Source organism: Balaenoptera physalus (genome assembly GCF_965194825.1).
Source record: "Balaenoptera physalus genome assembly, chromosome: 10".
NCBI lineage: Eukaryota > Metazoa > Chordata > Mammalia > Artiodactyla > Balaenopteridae > Balaenoptera > Balaenoptera physalus.
Window position 1 is genome coordinate 67,092,103 of NC_138889.1, and position 18,685 is coordinate 67,110,787.

The 18,685-nt window shown below is 34.4% G+C and overlaps 1 protein-coding gene across 1 annotated transcript in view; it reads right to left on the minus strand.

Annotated features, from left to right (window-relative positions):
• Positions 1-918: 918 nt before the first annotated feature.
• The window catches only part of TMEM41B (transmembrane protein 41B), a 30,645-nt gene continuing 12,878 nt past the window's right edge, over positions 919-18,685 (minus strand). The window contains exons 3-8 of the mRNA XM_082478091.1: positions 17,938-18,055; positions 15,655-15,783; positions 6,765-6,858; positions 6,015-6,119; positions 4,735-4,873; positions 919-3,292 (exon numbers count right to left, since the gene is read on the minus strand). Of these exons, the coding sequence (XP_082334217.1) occupies positions 3,123-3,292; positions 4,735-4,873; positions 6,015-6,119; positions 6,765-6,858; positions 15,655-15,783; positions 17,938-18,055 (755 nt within the window). The 3' untranslated portion in view covers positions 919-3,122. The remainder of the gene's footprint in view (positions 3,293-4,734; positions 4,874-6,014; positions 6,120-6,764; positions 6,859-15,654; positions 15,784-17,937; positions 18,056-18,685) is intronic.

The window sequence follows — 18,685 nt, forward strand, 5'->3', positions numbered from 1 at the left end:
CTGAGGTCAAGGAAAACTTCCCTGTCTGCACATTCGCAGGAAGGTGCCTTGGGGGTCAAAAAGGGAGGGGGCGCCACTCCATAGTAAGTGTGGAATGCACCCACAGGCCTCTGGGGTGGGATCCATCTGAGCAAAAAGTTGCACATGCATGTTGGGGAGAGTCCTAGGACCAGTCAGGTGTGAAAAAAGAAACAATTGGCTAAATGTAAACACAGACCCGGAAGGACTGTCCTATATATGATTTAAATCACCTCTTTACTGCGCTCCTCATTCGGGATGCCCACACTCCTCTCCAGGTGTGTATTTCTGCCTGGCTTCTGACTTGCTGTGTTCCTCCTCATTAGAGAGGATGCCCATACCCTTTCTCTCTGGGTGTGTATTTCTGCCTTACTTCTGTCTTAAACAAACTGCTTCTCTGTGTGCTCTCCCATACATTATGCTGTCTTTAATAATAAACCTTGTACCTGTTTTTACAGTTTTTGCCTCCTTGAACAAGACATTCTTCCTTTCAAACAGGGGAAAGAGCTAGGGCCACTTTGCTTCTAGCCTCTAGCCCCTGGTGGTCTGGTGGCTACGAGTCCTGGTTTTCATCCAGGCTACCCAGGTCCAATTCCTGGGCAGGGAACTAAAATCTCTCTTCAGGACCGCTCACTGCTCTCTCCGAGATCAATTCCTTTATAGAGAAATCATATATACTAGATACTTAAATAAATGTTTACCTGTACTTACTTACCTCTACAATTTAAATTTTAAATGCCTTAAGATTCTCAAAAGCCAACTATAAAAATTAAAGGTTTAAAAAAAAATTTTTGTTCTTAGAGGTGAAAATGTGCACAGAATTTCAAAAGAATATTTTTATTCAATGAAAAGTTTTTTTTAAATACAAATACTTCCATGAAATAAATCCCAAGTGCTACATTTAAGTTTTTCAGTACAATTTATTCTTCTTACATTTTAATTTACATTTATTAAGTGTTTTAGAAATATTACACTCAAAGTAATAGAGCTCCAGAGAGAGGAGATTAACTAAGAGGTGAAGAGTCTCAGTGTGTCAACTTCCTAGTTAGCCTGCTCGCCTCCCCACTACACATACTTGCCCTCTGGTGGTTATTACTATGTAACTGTCTTCAAGATGTGGCTGAAGCTTGAATCTACATCTGGCATCAGGCCAAGTCTGTGAATCCATGAATATAAGTCACCAAATGCATTTAGGGTTCAGCCTGCTGAAGGTTCTTTCTTGACAGACAATGATGATGAATGTGGAAAGACTGGCTGCCTATTCTCTTGGGAGAAGAAAATATACCTCACCTTAAGTGACAACTACAGTTTTCTAACAGAAAAAATAATCAGCAAAGGGACAGGATCAATGATAAGGATAGGGAAAATACTCTGAGAATAGAGTAAGTACAATATATACATAATGGAATAAATAGTGAGGCTGCTCCTGAGTCCAAACTCTTATTTTTAAAAGTCTGATAAAAATTTACTCAATTACATTTTATACAGTAATATTTAGTGAGCTTTGTCCAAAAAGGCTATGTTTTGTTTGCAAAAATAACAAAAGCTTTATCACTCAGTCTCTGGTCAATAAGAAAGGAAGAAAACCTTGCTAGAAATAACAATAAATAATTTCACACAAAAGTCCAGGTGACATAAGAATAGTATATTAATTAATATATTTTCTTTGTATTTACAATAAATCCATTTGTTAATACTGCGATAGAAAAAATAATCAGTCCACATTATGTAGTAGAAACTGGCTTTGGGGCTGATCATACCTCTCACAATAAAAACATACAAGGATTTCTTCCACAGCTAAAGTACTTTTCAACGTGACAGTCTTGGGTGAAGGTAAAACTGACAGAGTACTTTACTTTATGTCCTAGAATCAAGGGATCAAGGATATTACCGTTAAGCAAGCAGCAAAAAGCTGTTTAGTTTTTCCAGGACTATTTAAATAGTAGTTACCACATAAGAATTTAATTTTACTTTGAGATATAAAAAGTAAAAACCCTAAATAGGGAAACTGCATTAATCAAAAGCAGCCCCAAACAAAAAAGCCATCAATAGAAATGAAACAAGGCATTCTTATGTATCATGCATAAAAAAGGATAATTACATAATACATACTTTAATGACCAGACTAATAAATAAATGAGGTAAACTTTACAGTCATTGGAACAAATAAACTATATTCAATTATTTGAGTGCTGTACTGACACTGTTTTTGTTTCAAAATATAAAGTAACATAATTAATCTAACATCTAAAAACTGCATACTTTGAATGTTTGCTTTTTTGATACCCTTTTGAGATAGTAAAGGGGAACTGTGTAACAAAATATTATCTGAATATAAATTATCAACACCAATATGATACAATTATCATGTCATTGCCATTTTGTATATGCACAATGGAAATATTTTGAAAGCTAGGAAACAAATGAAAACAGACTGGTCAGAATTTTAAATTTCAGACCAATCCATGATAATCTAGAACAGAAGAAGACAAAAATAAAATTCACTAAATAGATATAACTTGATATCTTTTCCAAATTCAGTAGTCCACTAAGATGCAACTTCTAAACAAGTCTACTACCTCAAAGGTAAAAAGGAAGAAAATGTAAATATCTTTTGAGCTTTAGTTTTCAAGTTTATGCTCTGAAAGAAGGCTAACATGAGTCAGAACAGCAATACTGTATCTTTGCTTTTGAATTTTTGTATTTGCTTTTCCTATTTTAGTTATAGTATGGAATAGAGAGAAAAATATTAAATTATCAAGTCAAGGGTAAGTATTTACGGCCAGTTCATGAAATATATTGAGTTAATCAGTTGGGTCAAGAATTTCCTACTATGCTGCTACGTTTATTATCTATAGCCTTGGAATAGTAATTTAGGAGATGTCTATCGTAACTACTGACAGCACTTTTCATGGTATACCAATTTCCATTTTTACTTTCTTCTCTCCTTTGCCACTTAAATGCATTATTTTAACCACCGGATAGGAAATTTTATTTTACAAATTCCTGTTTCATTTACTGAAGAGGTGATTTTAACACATAAACCTGCCAATCCTGAGAGATGATGATGATGATGATAGGAAAACTAAAACCCAGAGGATTATTCACTCAAATTTCTGCTTTAGCTTTTTTTGGAAGATGGCTGGCAGAATAGAAAGAAGAGCCAAAATCATTAGAACAAATACTGAGTTCCAGGAAACAGCTTCCCCTGCTGTTGTAAGCTGGTACAATGTTGTTCCTGCCTTAATTGCTACAAAAGAGGGAGGTGCAACACCTAAAATAGAAAGTAAAAACATATGGTAAAAAACAATCAATTCTTTTTAAAAATTAAAATACTGTGTGTATACAATTTCTTCTAAGAATATAGTGATTTACAATTTGAAAATTTTAATTTAATTTAAAGCCCCTCAAGTTTATTTCCATATAAAGAATTCAGTCTTTCATAATCACCGCTTAAGGATAATGATTTTAAAAACCCAAGGAAAGTCTCCAGAAAATAATTTTACAAAATTTATCAACAGCCTTAAAAAACGAATGTGCTATGATCCACCAATCGCAACTTTAGGAAATATTAATGTATATGAACAAAGATCTAGTCTCAAGGATGCTCATCAAAGAATTATAATAATAAAAATCTGGAAACAGCCTAAATCTTCAAAAATAAGATTGAGTAAATTGTCATTCACCCTCGATAGAGTATACTTAAAATGAGTGGTAGGAGATACTCAGAAATGGAAAGATACTCAAAATATATGAGTAAAAAGAGCAGTTTATACAAAAGCATGGTGGAACAACCATATTTTATTAAAAGCCAGAACAAACTGGAAAAATTACTTTAGCCAAAGCTGAAGTTAACTTTATCTCTAGGTATTTCATCTGTAAAATAAGGAGACAGTACAAAACTTCTCCCTTCTGATTCTATAAGTGTAATATTATTTTACAAAATCCAAAATTACCCCTGCTGAGATTTTTTTCCCACTTTTATGGAGAACCTGCTAAGATTTTTAAGTTTGTCTATAAATTTTTCTAAAAATAGCAATAAAAAATTAAGTATTAACGTAAAGCTTTAATTTAACAGACAGTCAATACTTGAGGAATCTGCTCATTTTGTTGGTATCTAAACAATTCACCTTAAATTTGGAAGAAAAGCAGAATACTCTTACTAAAGAACTATCATAAGAACTATCAGAATTCACAAATATATAAATGAATCTTTACACCCACTGACTAATTTCAAAATTAAGTGTTAGCTCCTTGAAAGCAAGAAACTTCTTGTTCATCCTTGCTTTCCCTCAAACTTTCAGTAATGCCCATAATAAGTTCTATGTTAATAAAAAGATAGGATCAATTTTCTATTGAAAATTAAAGTTCAGTATTTCAGTACTTGATTAGAAGACAAAGGAGAAAGTACTCAAAAAAGGCACCTTCAAATTTTTTTTTTTTCTCTCCACTGAGGGAGAGAATGGAGTTAAAAAGTCCTGCTTAATTCTACATGATTAAAAAAATATCCAGCAGAGAGTGCTCTTGTTTAAACAAAAAATTTAAATCAACACAATCCAACAAACATTTCCGAGCATCTACTTATATAGGCCAGGCTCTGTGCCCACCAGTTATATGGTGCTGGCATGCCTGCATAGAGCACAAAATCTAGCCCAGCTGGACACTGCTAGACATGTACACGATGAGTCCTAACACAGCACAAACCAGAGGGCTTACCTAGAAAAGTGCCAATAAAAAAAACTTTCAATGGCACGTTTATCACAGGAGATGTAATATTAATAAACCAGTTAGGCAGAAATGGTGTTATTCTCAAAAATATAATGTAGTTAATGAGATGTTCTCTATGACGTTCAACCTGTCACAAGAAAGAAACAAGTTAGGATCAAGATAAAGCCAAGCCTGAAAATAAACTGATTATAAAATACCTTATTTCAAATTCTTATCCCTGATAGCTCAGCATTTACCCAACAGAAATGATCAAAAAAGGAGCTTGAAAATAACAATGAACTGCTTATCAAATGTTCATTACCAGAGCTAAATAACATCAGATGAAAGCTTTTAAGATTGTGCTTATAGTGTAATGTTATACTACTAAAGATGGCTCTACATCAGCCTAGATAATATGGCTCAACAACATTTTAAACCTAAAAAGGCAAAATTAAATTTATAACTATATATAAGATAGATATCAAATGACCAACTTTTTAATGCCTTTAATGTCCTGTAATATAAAGGGCTAGTATAGTACATCAATAAACCTGGCCTCCAATTTTAAAAAAATTCAGATAATCTTTATGTTAATGTATTTCACATGAGTGAATTCATTCATCGATAAATGAGATTAAACAAGCATATAGAAACATTTAGCTGACTAAATAAAAGCACTGATTACAGTTTATACTTCCTAGATCTTGCTATACAAATAATGATTTTGATTTTGGACAAAATGCTTAATTTCTCTTAATTTCCTAACCTGTAAAACAAAGGGGTAAATTTCTAAAATTCCTCTGATTTAACAGTCTGCTTCTTCTGATTCTTTATAAGAATAAGACTCTTAGCAATACTATGCTAGACTTTCCTGGGCAGTAGTCCTTATATTTATCACTGCTAGTCTTTGCAGAGATCCCAACGGAAGATAAGTTCTTCCCACTGATGAAATGCATTAAAAGAGGTGGCTGATACAAGTTTTTCAGAGACCCACTGACAGCATCCTGCATCAACACAAAACAGGTGAGGTGTCTAAATATATGGATGCCTTTACATTGACACTTTGACTTTTGTGCTGATTGAAGTTACTAGGAATAAAGAATTAAGATTACTGTTACAGATACAAAAACATCATATTTGAAATTATTAACATTCATTATTTGCCTACCACTTAATTTTCAAAAGATCATTTTTATCAAAGCCCTGAGTCTGAATTTATGTAGATATTATACACTGACCCCCCAAGTAGCCAAAGAATTACATCAAATAATTTAAAAATACATGTTTACCTGCTGTGACCATTTTACTGCTTTCTCAGTCAGGTATTTATAGACAACTGGCCTCCCAACTAAATAGGAGAGCATATAGCAGAATGAAGCACCGAGTCCAGAACACTACAAAATAACAAGAACCCATAAGCATTTTGTACTTTTCCATCTTATTCACATGGATATATTCACCTAAGACAAACCTCAACTAGTTTCTTTCTTTTGGGATATGGGGTGGATACTCTGCATAACATCTCTTGAGCGGAGCACAAGAACCCATCTGATCTAGTCCTTTCTCTGACCAAATTATAACTAAAATGAGACCAGCTAAAACAAACTGGCACTTGTGATTAAACTTAGTGACTATATCCAAATAGTTAATGTTAGCCATTAGCCTATGAATAAAACTTCAAGAGCAATATTTTTTCAATTCCTATGCTTGAAAACACCACCTCCAGCCATGGGACTTAACTCCTTGGGCCCACCAACATTCTTGGACTATCTGAATTACAAAACAGTATAGAAAGCAAAGGCTAGAACAGAGCCTATAAATGCAATTAAGTCTATGATAACGCTGTTCTAGAAAAAAAGCCAAACTATAACATCTCCTTATGGAGGGACTTAACAGATATTACTTTAACATTAAACCCCTTTTAAAACTAATAAGTCTATGCTTCCAGAGTCCAGTGGGACTAGGATGCCATCATCATTCCCATCATTCTATTTAAAGTTATTTCTTTCTAGTCTCCCGATTTCATTTTATATACTTACCAAACAAACAAGAAATAAGGCTAGTGGAAAGGGATAAAGAAACCCTGAGAGTATACTGAGAAATATAGAGCCCGGAATAGCAAATGTTTGCAAGCTGTTAACTTCTAAGTTAAGGATTAAAACATAATTAAATGAATTTTTAAACTACAAATCCAACAATCCAGAAAAAAAATATCAATACAGAAGTTAGATGTTAATAAGATTATATCCATATTTCAGTATTAAAAAAAAAAGTAAAATTATACCCAAAGTTTAAAAAATACCTTATTCCACAGCTGCAATACCTTTATAACCATTTACTAACATTATCGTAAATCAATGCTAATTAGAGTGTGTTACTAAGAGAAAACAAAGACAAATACCGAATGTGTACCAGATAGAGAGGAACTGGGCACTTTAGGGGGACGGGGTGGGGGGGGAGGGGGACGGGGGGCAGAAAAAAAGATAAGAGAACCAAAGTCTTCAGTAATCTTGTAAACGACATGCTTCTCTAATGCATTGGATTTTTTTTTTTAAAGAGGGCTCTTTTTTTTTAATTTATTTATTTTTGGCTGCATTGGGTCTTCATTGCTGGGCGCAGGCTTTCTCTAGTTGTGGGGAGCAGGGGCCACTCTTCGTTGCAGTGTGCGGGCTTCACATTGCGGTGGCTTCTCTTGTTGTGGAGCACGGGCTCTAGGCACACGGGCTTCAGTAGTTGTGGCACGTGGGCTCAGTAGTTGTGGCTCGTGGGCTCTATAGCACGGGCTCAGTAGTTGTGGCGCACGGGCTTAGTTGCTCTGTAGCATGTGGGATCTTCCCAGGCCAGGGCTCGAACCCGGGTCCCCTGCATTGGCAGGCGGATTCTTAACCACTGCGCCACTAGGGAAGCCCCTAATGCATTGGATTTTTACTCTCAAATATTTTTAGGAAACATGATTTCTATGGAAATACAGGTACAATATAAGGTATAATAATTACTATTTCTAATTTAACTTTTGGACATTTACCTCAACTTACTACTCATTTAAAAAAGAATAAGGGTTACAAAATATAGTAAAAGTCACAAATCTTATCTTTAAAACAGAATTATATTTTTTTCCTACGTCTCTCTAGTTCCTAGTTTTGGCCTGGACCTCTGCATCACCCATAACATGATTTACTCGTAAGTCAGACAGACTGAGTGAATTCCTTCAACATCTCTCCCTTCTACTTTAAAATTTCTATCTTTACCCATCCTTCCTTTTTTCCTCTAGTTCCCACTTTACTCTTGTTTTCATTTCAATCTCCTTCTTCCTGAGTTCTTTTATCTTTCACTTCTGGCTCTTGCACAGATCCCTTCTGTATAAAACCACTCAGATGCCTACACACTAAAGAAAACCTAGGCTTTTCCTTGAGCAAGGTATCCTATCCAGTTACTGCCTCTCATCTTCACTGCCTCCCTTGCAACCTGGCTTACCCATCCCTCACTCTGCTGAAACCCCCTCCTGGACAAAATTAATGACTTTTTCTCAGTAAGAATTTTCTATTGACCCTTGCATAGGATTAAACATCCTTCAGTGTAAAACTCACCTCCAGTGAACTGTATTTTTCTTCTGTGTTACAGATCATTACTTCTCTAGTTTTTCTCTTCTCCTCACCCTCAAACCTGAGATTTCTCTAACATTCTGTTAGCTAATCTCTCACTTTTCTTTAATAAATTCAGTCATTTCCATGTATATGGATGTACACATGGCTTCAAGCATACGGCGATAGATAGATAGATAGATAGATAGATAGATAGATAGATAGATAGATGATAGATAACTTTGAATTCTCTATCTCTGATTCAACTTTTCTAATCAAATACCAGTCTCAAATTTCCCAGCAGTCTACTGGATGCCTCCATTAAAAATTTTAAAAATTAAACTTAGTTATTTCAGGGCTCTTTAGAATCTTTTAATGGAAAGTCTCAAACACATATCAAAGTAGAGAAACTAGTATTATGATGCCTTATATGCCCATATACAGCTTCAATAATTAACATACAACCAATCTTGTTTTCTCTATATCCCTTACATTTGATTATATTGAACCAAATCCCAGACATATCATTACATGTACAACTACATTAATACCTTTAAAAGATAAGGATTCCTTTTCTTTTTAACACAACTATAATACCATTGTCAGAGATTAATTAACCAAAATTCCTAACTATCATAAGTAGCTATTGAGCGTGCTCACAATTCCCAAGAGAGTCTTGATTTTTTTTTTTTTTTTTGGACAGCTGGTTTGTTCAAATCAGGACAAAAAAGGTCCACACATGGTATTTGCTCTCCACAGCACTTAAGTACAGGTTTGGTTCTTTTTTTTGTCTTGTAATTTACTTGTTGAAGAAACTGGGTCATTTGCAGAATTTACCACTTTTTGAACTTTGCCTACTGTATCCCTTAGGGTGGTTTAATATGTTCCTTTGTCATTTTTTAAAATTAATTTTTATTGGCATATAGTTGATTCACAATGTTGTGTTAGTTTCTGCTATACAGCCAAGTGAATCAGTTATACTTATACCTATATCATTCCGCTGTCATTTATCTTATAGTGTTAACAAAGCCATTCTCTCTGCATGGGGATATAATTTGACCTTAACTTTCCAGCTTTGTATAGATTTATATTTCTTTTCTCTAACACTGAAAAATCTTGGTTCTTAATGTCATAAACATAATTAGCTATTTCCTTTACATACTATTAAGTGTGTGTATATATATATACACACATATATGTATATACACACATATGTGTGTGTATATATATTAGATACATTAATATCACATATTTTAAAATTTCAGAACAATATAGCAACTGAAAATAGTTTAAGATTTCTTTCAAATCTTTTCTGTCCTTAAGATTTATCCCAGGGCTTCCCTGGTGGCGCAGTGGTTGAGAATCTGCCTGCCAATGCAGGGGACACGGGTTCGAGCCCTGGTCTGGGAAGATCCCACATGCCACGGAGCAACTGGGCCCGTGAGCCACAATTACTGAGCCTGCGCGTCTGGAGCCTGTGCGCCACAACAAGAGAGGCCGCGATGGTGAGAGGCCCGCGCACCGCGATGAAGAGTGGTCCCCACTTGCCGCAACTAGAGAAAGCCCTCGCACGGAAACGAAGACCCAACACAGCCAAAAATAAATAAATAAATAAATAAATAAAAGAACGTGAATTTCTAAAAAAAAAAAAAAAGATTTATCCCAGAAGGGACAAAGAGTCAAATTACTTTTTTCAAGGAAACAATTTGAAATAATTCCTCTAGATAGTCAAATCCCCAACAACTCAATATATTGTTAAATTTGTTTCATTTTGCCTTAGATTGTTTAATTTTTTTAAATTTTGTTAAAATATACATAACATAAAATTTACCATCTTTGTATGGTTCAATAACATTAAGTACTTTCACACTGTTGTGCAAGCAATCTCCAGAACTCTTCTCATCCTGCAAAACTGAAACTCTATACCCCTTAAATAACATTCCCCACTCCCTCCTCCCCCAACCCCCTGACAACCATCCTTTTACTATCAGTCTCTATGAATTGGGCTACTCTAGGTACTTCATGTAAGTGGAATCATATAGCATATCTTTGTGATTGGCTTAGTTTGCTTAGCATAATGTCCTTAAAGTTCATCCATGTTGTAATATGTTTCAAAATTTCCTTCCTTTTTAAGGCTGAATAATATTCCATTGTATGTATATACCACACTTTGTTTCATTCATCCATTAAAGGACACTTGAGTTGTTTCTGCCTTTTGGCTACTGTGAATAATGCTGCTATGAACACAGGTGTGCAAGTATCTCTTGAGACCCTGCTTCCAATTCTTTCAGGTATATACCCAGAAATGGGACTGCTGAATCTTATTTTTAATTTTTTGAGGAAACGCCATATTGTTTTTCACAGCTGCCAAACCATTTTATGCTCCCATCAACAGTGCACAGGGATTTCAATTTCTTCATATCCTCACCAACACTTGTTACTTTCTGGGTTTTTTCTTCTTTTTGATTAGTAGCCATCCAACTAACGGGTGTGAGGTTACTTAAGATTTTTAAGATTTGTTTCTTTTTTCAATTTGATTTAATTGGTTTTATAATTATGTGAAATGTTTACTTGGCTCTAAAGTCAAATCTACACAATAAAATACACTTAGAGAAGTTTCACTTCCATCCCTGTTTCATCTCTCTCTCCATAGGTAAACATTTTTATTCGTTTATAAAGATATCCTTTCTTTTGTCATCCACAGTTCAAAAGTCCTCAATGACTATCCAATACCAAATCAATATTCTATACTCCTTAGCCTGGTACTCAAACTTCTCTACAATCTGAGTGCAATGTGTAGCCTACCTTCCTAAACTAATTTCTCAAATCCTCCCCTTCTCACACCCTATATATACCAACAAAACTGATCACTTCCTAACCATGCCCTGTGCTTATAAGCTCTGCTCTAGACTTGCTATGTCTAGAATGACTATACCGTATCTCTACCCATAATTCCCATTATTCCAGATAGAAATAGTTGTTTTGCTTTTGAATGCTTAAAACACTAGATTGTACTTAGCATATAATTAGTACTTTCTGGTTAAATGGATGAAAGCTGAAGTTAAAATAAGTAATTATAATGTAAAAAAGTAATTAATATACAAGAGTTTGAAATAGGTATTACCAATGAAAGTACTAGTACTGCACTGCTGAATACAATGGCTACTAGCTACATGTGGCTGTGGGGAAGAGACACTAAAATGTGCCTGGTCTGAACTGAGATGTGCTATGAGTGTGAAATACACACATTTTAAAGACTTGGTACAAAAAAAGAATGTGAAATAGTAATAATTTTTATGTGGTTTCATGTTGAAATGATATTTTTGACATTTCAGTTCAAGTAAAATGTATTACAATTAATTTATTGTTACTTTCCTTAATGCGCTAACTAGAAAATTTTTAAACTGCATGTGGCTCACATTATACTTCTATTAATCAGTGCTGTACTAATTATATGCCCAAAGATAAGTCTTCTCTTTTGTTCACTGAGTTTAAAAAAGTACCTTTTTAACACTCAGAGCTTAAGATTCCAAAGTGTAAAATAAATAGAAAATTGTAAGAAAATATAGATTTAACAAATTATCCTATAAAAAATCTAAAACAGGGGCTTCCCTGGTGGTGCAGTGGTTAAGAATCCACCTGCCAATGCAGGGGACACAGGTTCGATCCCTGGTCTGGAAGATCCCACATGCCATGGAGCAACTAAGCCGGTGCGCCACAACTACTGAGCCTGCGCTCTAGAGCCCACAAGCCACAACTACTGAGCCCACGTGCCACAATTACTGAAGCCCACGTGCCTAGAGCCCAAGCTCTGCAACAAGAGAAGCCACCGCAATGAGAAGCCTGCGCACAGCAATGAAGAGTAGCCCCCGCTTGCCACAACTAGAGAAAGCCGTGCACAGCAACGAAGACCCAATGCAGCCAAAAATAAATAATAAATTAATTAAAAAAAAACTCTAAAACAATGCAGAATCACTACAATACCTTAATTATTAAGCAAATAGTAACCATATGCAATAAAACCTGCTGATTGACAATATTAACCAATGATTCATTTAAAATTGAAAAATTTAAACCAAATGTATTTTATAATAATAAACCTATTCCTATACTTTTTAAAAAAAATATTTATTTAATTAATTTATTTGGTTGTGCTGGGTCTTAGTTGCTGCATGCATGTGGGAGCCAGTTCCCCGACCAGGAATCAAACCCGGGCCTCCGGCACTGGGAGCGTGGAGTCTTAACCACTGTGCCATCAGTGAAGTCCCTATTCCTATACTTTTAATTAACTTTCTACAAGGCACTTTATCCTTTTCTACTAATTTGCATATGGATATTAAGACAACTAGGCTACAACATTTATTCTCCCATAGATGGTCTAGATTCACTTATGCTAACTGGCTCTCTGGCCCTATGGGTGGGTATCCCCTTTATCCCTCAGCTATGAATCCTTCCAAAGCTAGGGGGCAAAATGGGGCAGAAAAGATGACTTTCCAAAGTAAATAGAAACTATATGCCTCATTCACAAAATGTTCACAAAAACCTTATAAAAGCCAAATGAAAGGGTTGAACCAAATGTTTCTTATTGGGGGAAAATATTTTTTATGGTTAAAGTTTATAAATGCAAAATAACCTACAAGCCTAACACTTTGGTTTTCACAGATAAGTGATGAAATGGGAAGTAGGAAAAGGCAGCAGGTGTGAATTACTTAAAACAGTCAGTATATAATTAAATTACTTTACAAATAACTGCCCCAAAGAACTGTGGAAAGACAGGTGCATAATAATCATTCTTCAAATTACCCCCAAATCTGAATTTTTCTAATAAATAGGGAGGATAATGACAAAGTGGCCACACATAGCACACTACCTAAATATAAATGTTATCTTCACCAGGTGGGTAAAGGAGTAATGTTTGTATTAGCAGCAAAAGCTATTATAACTGTACTTGTCACTAAGTTGTTTATGCCAGGAATAACTGGTCCAATGTGTTTTAAATATACACTCAAAACATCTGCATAAGGAGGTAAATACAGGAACATCTATATATTAAATACATAATATCTAATCCAATAAAAATCCAAGAAAATAAAATGCTATTGAATTTTATGAGAAAAAAGTTTTAGCTGAAAAGTCCAACAAACCAAAAGAAATTCAGGAAATAAGAGAGGAAGCAAGAATAGAAATATTTTGAGAGAATTAACAAAATAATTAATATGCCTTTTAAAAAGCTGATTTGAAAAAGGAAAATGATTACCTTTACAACATCAAGAGTTAATGTCGACATTTCTCCAAAGAAGATATACAGATTGCCAACAAACACATGAAAGGATGCTCAACATCACTAATTATTAGAGAAAGGCAAATCAAAACTACAATGAGGTATCATCTCACACCAGTCAGAATGGCCATCATCAAAAAATCTACAAACAATAAATGTTGGAGAGGGTGTGGAGAAAAGGGAACCCCTCTTGCACTGTTGGCAGAAATGTAAATTGATACAGCCACTATGGAGAACAGAATAGAGGTTCCTTAAAAAACTAAAAATAGAACTACCATACGACCCAGAAATCCCACTACTGGGCATATACCCTGAGAAAACCATAATTCAAAAAGAGTCATGTACCACAATGTTCACTGCAGCACTATTTACAATAGCCAGGACATGGAAGCAACCTAAGTGTTCATCGACAGATGAATGGATAAAGAAGATGTGGCACATATATACAATGGAATATTACTCAGCCATAAAAAGAAACGAAATTGAGTTATTTGTAGTGAGGTGGATGGACCTAGAGTCTATCATACAGAGTGAAGTAAGTCAGAAAGAGAAAAACAAATACTATATGCAAACACATATATATGGAATCTTTAAAAAAAAAAAGGTTCTGAAGAACCTAGGGGCAGGACAGGAATAAAGATGCAGACGTAGGGACTTCCCTGGTGGTGCAGTGGTTGAGAATCCGCCTGCCAATGCAGGGGACACTGGTTTAAGCCCTGGTCCGGGAAGATCCCACGTGCCGCGGGGCAACTAAGCCCATGCACCACAACTACTGAGCCTGTGCTCTAAAGCCTGCGAGCTACAACTACTGAGCCCGCGTGCCACAACGTGCACCTAGAGCCCGTGCTCCACAACAAGAGAAGCCACAGCAATAAGAAGCCTGTACACCACAACGAAGAGTAGCCCCCACTCGCCACAACTAGAAAAAGCCTGCGCACAGCAACGAAGACCCAACACAGCCATAAATAAATTAATTAATTAAATAAATTTAAAAGATGCAGACGTAGAGAATGGACTTGAGGACACAGGGAGGGGGAAGGGTAGGCTGGGATGAAGTGAGAGAGTGGCATTGACATATATACACTACCAAATGTAAAATAGACAGCTAGTGGGAAGCAGCTGCATAGCACAGGGAGATCAGCTCCATGCTTTGTGACCACCTAGAGGGGTGGGATAGGGAGGGTGAGAAGGAGACACAAGAGGGAGGGGATATGGGGATATCTGTATACATATAGCTGATTCACTTAGTTATACAGCAGAAACTAACACAACATTGTAAAGCAATTATACTCCAATAAAGATGTTTAAAAAAAAAAGAGTTAATGTCTTTCATTAACCGAGAAGATTTGGAAAATACGTTGGATTAGAATAAAAGATACAAAAATTAGAAATTAACATCCACAAATTGGAAGGTTAATCACCAGTTGCATAGGCAGTTTGAAAATATGTAGAAAGAATAAAGCAATTTTCCTGCCTAGTTAAAATACAACATATATTTCTATATAAAACAAAGAAATACATACTAAGAACTGTAAAAAAAAAAATTCATATCCTTTACATGACTAGTTACTCTCATAGGATTTTTTACCAAGGAAACCATTAAATGGAAGAAAAAAATCATAAGCAAATGATTCATAACACAACATCTAGAAAAGCAAAAATTAAATACAAATTATATCTTCAAACCTAAAGGAATTTTTAAATATTTATGGTATGGTGATTATTAATTCAAAATTATTATTTAAATTAAGACAATCAATTAACTAGTAAAATAATCCTAAATAAAATGATTATCTTGAATAATACAAAGGAAAGAAAAAAGTTTATGATAAGTGAAATAAGCAGAAAACAGAAAAACTGGTAATAAATATTCAGAAATGACAACTGACTTGAAGAGAAAGGATTAAAGTGAGAATTTTTTCATTCTCATTTTTCAATATTTTATTTAAGGTTATACTGCATTAACAATTTTTAAAAGGAAAAATAGTTATGTATAACTGAGCAGCAGATCTTTTAAAACCTTTTTCTTAAACAAAACTAGAAAACATTTTTCAGTTAAAAGGATACAAAATATATGTAGCAAAATAAGCTACAAGTACTTGTACATAAAAGGTGTCCTTATATTTGGATAAAACTTTTCCTAGAGCCTTGGCATCATCCATATCTCTGGGAACCTTCATATTCACTCTTTCTTCTCTAAAGAAATAAAGTGAAAAAAATTTTAAATAGAAATTTGCCAAGATAATTCATATCAAAGTCAAGTTCAAAACACGAAGTTTTATCCAAAATGATTTGATGCCTTGATCTGTAATATGCTAAGCATAAATTCACAAAATTTAAGTTCAAAGTCTATAAATTATTTGTTTTTTAATGCTTTAATATAATTTCATGAGATATGTAATCCATATGAAAATTCAGGATGACCCAAACTAAAGGTTGAAAAGCATTTGCTCAAACACTGGAGTAAATTTTGAATTAAGAAATGAACCACTGATGTTAGCATATTTAAAACATACTGAACATCATTTTGGGTAATCCTCATGATAAACTGAAGTCAATAATCAATTACAACAGAAATTAAGTAAAAATTTCAATGAATTTATAGTTCACATCTTTTCTTGAATATCCCAGCTCAAAGTTCAGATAAAAACTTAAACACTTGTCACTTTCTATTAATTTTACTTTATATTTGGTGCCTTGTTTGGAACTGAATGTTCTGTTTATAAAAGCCCCAAATAATCACCTTCGTGTTTAATGTATATTGTACCCATTTATTGTACCCATTTGTTTACATGATAAAATTTAACTAACCTTGCAGAACAATGATAGAATGCTGTTTAAGTCCTATAAAAATAGCAGGTAAACTAAAATGGGTTTTCTCATTTATAAATTTAAAAGCTTAAAAAAGCTCTTTATAGGCGTGTGCATGCATCTCACATATACACACACAGAAAGAAATAGGCAGAACATAAAAGATTTATAACAGCATATTATTATATAAAAGTGTTATATTTCTTAGAGCAGACTGGGATCCAAAACAACCTTAATCTACTCTATATTCTTTCCCTCTTTCAGTCAGCTCTTTATTTCCTACTCCTTTGATTAAAAAGAGAAAGGATCTAAAATTCAATGATACTAATATTAACATAACAATATAACATGCTATCCTCCCAAAGGCATTTATATTCACGTAAGAAATCAAAGTATTAAAATAAAAATAAGTTTAACTATAAAATTTCAAGCATAAGAAAGTGTTAATGAAAGAAATTTAGAGGAAACAGGAACTTTCTTATACCCTGAAATCACAGTATAACATGGATAACATTTCACAGTTATCCATTACCACACCAAGCTGGCCCTGGTTGAAAGTCTAACTACATTTTAGTAGTCTCTGATGTAATCTATGATTACCCAAGGGTGTTGTTATTGTGGTTGAATAACCCAGGGATATATTTTATCCTCATAAAAGTATGTTTCAGGTCTATAATCTTTTCCCTAAAATTCAAAAAGCTCTGAAAACCAAAAGTTCTTTGTAATCTGTCACCAAAAATTGACCCACACTTACATACAGTTTTTCATAGTCTTCTATAATACAAGTTTCACTGTAAAAATATTAATGTATTTGATTATGGGGTGCTGCCCCAGATCCTGCTGGAGATACTACATAATATACAGTATTTATTCCATGTTATCTTTCCAAAACAGAAAAATTCTAAATTCTGAAATGCGTTCCACTCCCAAGGTTTTTGCTATGGAATTGTGGCTGTATACTAGATAGACAAGTCTTTTTACAAAGTGCATTTGACAGTGAAAAGTACCTATTCACACCATATCATTTCTATAAAACAGGGAAGAGAAAAAGAGCTAGGAGACAGAGATGTGGTGCGGAAGTAAATGGATGAATAGAGGCAGACAAAAACTGATGACACAGAAAAGTAGGAAGGGAGAAAACAGGGATGGAAAAAGGGATAAAGCAGAGAAAAAGGGCATCAGTATTTCTCAAACTGCAGGTCAGTATCTATTATGGACTGCAATATAAATTTACTTGGTCACTACTAACATTAAATAATAATATGCAATAAATTTATTAATGTGGCTATGTTTTTCAACATAGTCATTAGAAAGATGCCTTAATTAGAGAAGCAGTGCTAGGAGAACCTTGCATAGAAAATCAAGAGACATATTTGGAAAGAAGTATTTAAATTATAGTGTCAATATGAACTTGCTACAAGCCATGAGAGCTGACATACAATTATTATGCCAGTTCTGTTCCTTAAATTAGTTGAACTTTCAATGCACGTTCATCTCTATAAATGTCTAGACATTTTCCGTTTCTTTCAGTATACTTACTCACTAAGCTGAGGAAAATTTTTATATACCAAAAACATAACAAAAGCTGCAGATAAGAAAATGGACACCAATATAAGAAGCGACATTCTTGCTGACCCAGCTTCTGCACAGGCTTTCTCTGAAAAAAAAAAAAAAATTATAATTAAAATAAATATAGAGGAAAACAGTATTCCAAGCCAGTAAATAATTTCCTGAAAGGTTTTCCTCCCAAGAAACTGTTCACACTTTTGCCCAAAACACTGTGACATTAAATTTTAAATACTACCATATTTGATGTTTATTAACTGGCCATAGTTCTTTGCAGGGATATATGCATTTTAGAAGCAGAGAAAAACAGAACACCAGAATTTGTAGCACTGATTTGTTGATAAGCCAAAGGGGAAAAAAGGGCATTACTCTAAATGCTATCACTGACTTTCAATTTTATATATCTATATTGGGAGATAACAGCATAGGCAGAATGGCCTCTTAGGAAAAATGAGGTAATCTGGCAATTACTTCAAACTGTCATGAGAAAGAACACACAGATTCACTGATGCAACTGATAAATGTTACACTTTCTCTTTACACCAAGGGCTTCAGAATATAGTTGAACCTCAAATGTTTTGGGTGGCTGTGTCTGTGACTCCAAGAATGGGAGAATATGTTTGTGTTCTCCAACAAGGTAATCTTAGTGTTATCTTAAAAATCATATGCAAGTGAGCGGAGTCAAGATGGTGGAGTAGGAGGACACTGAGTTTGCATCTCC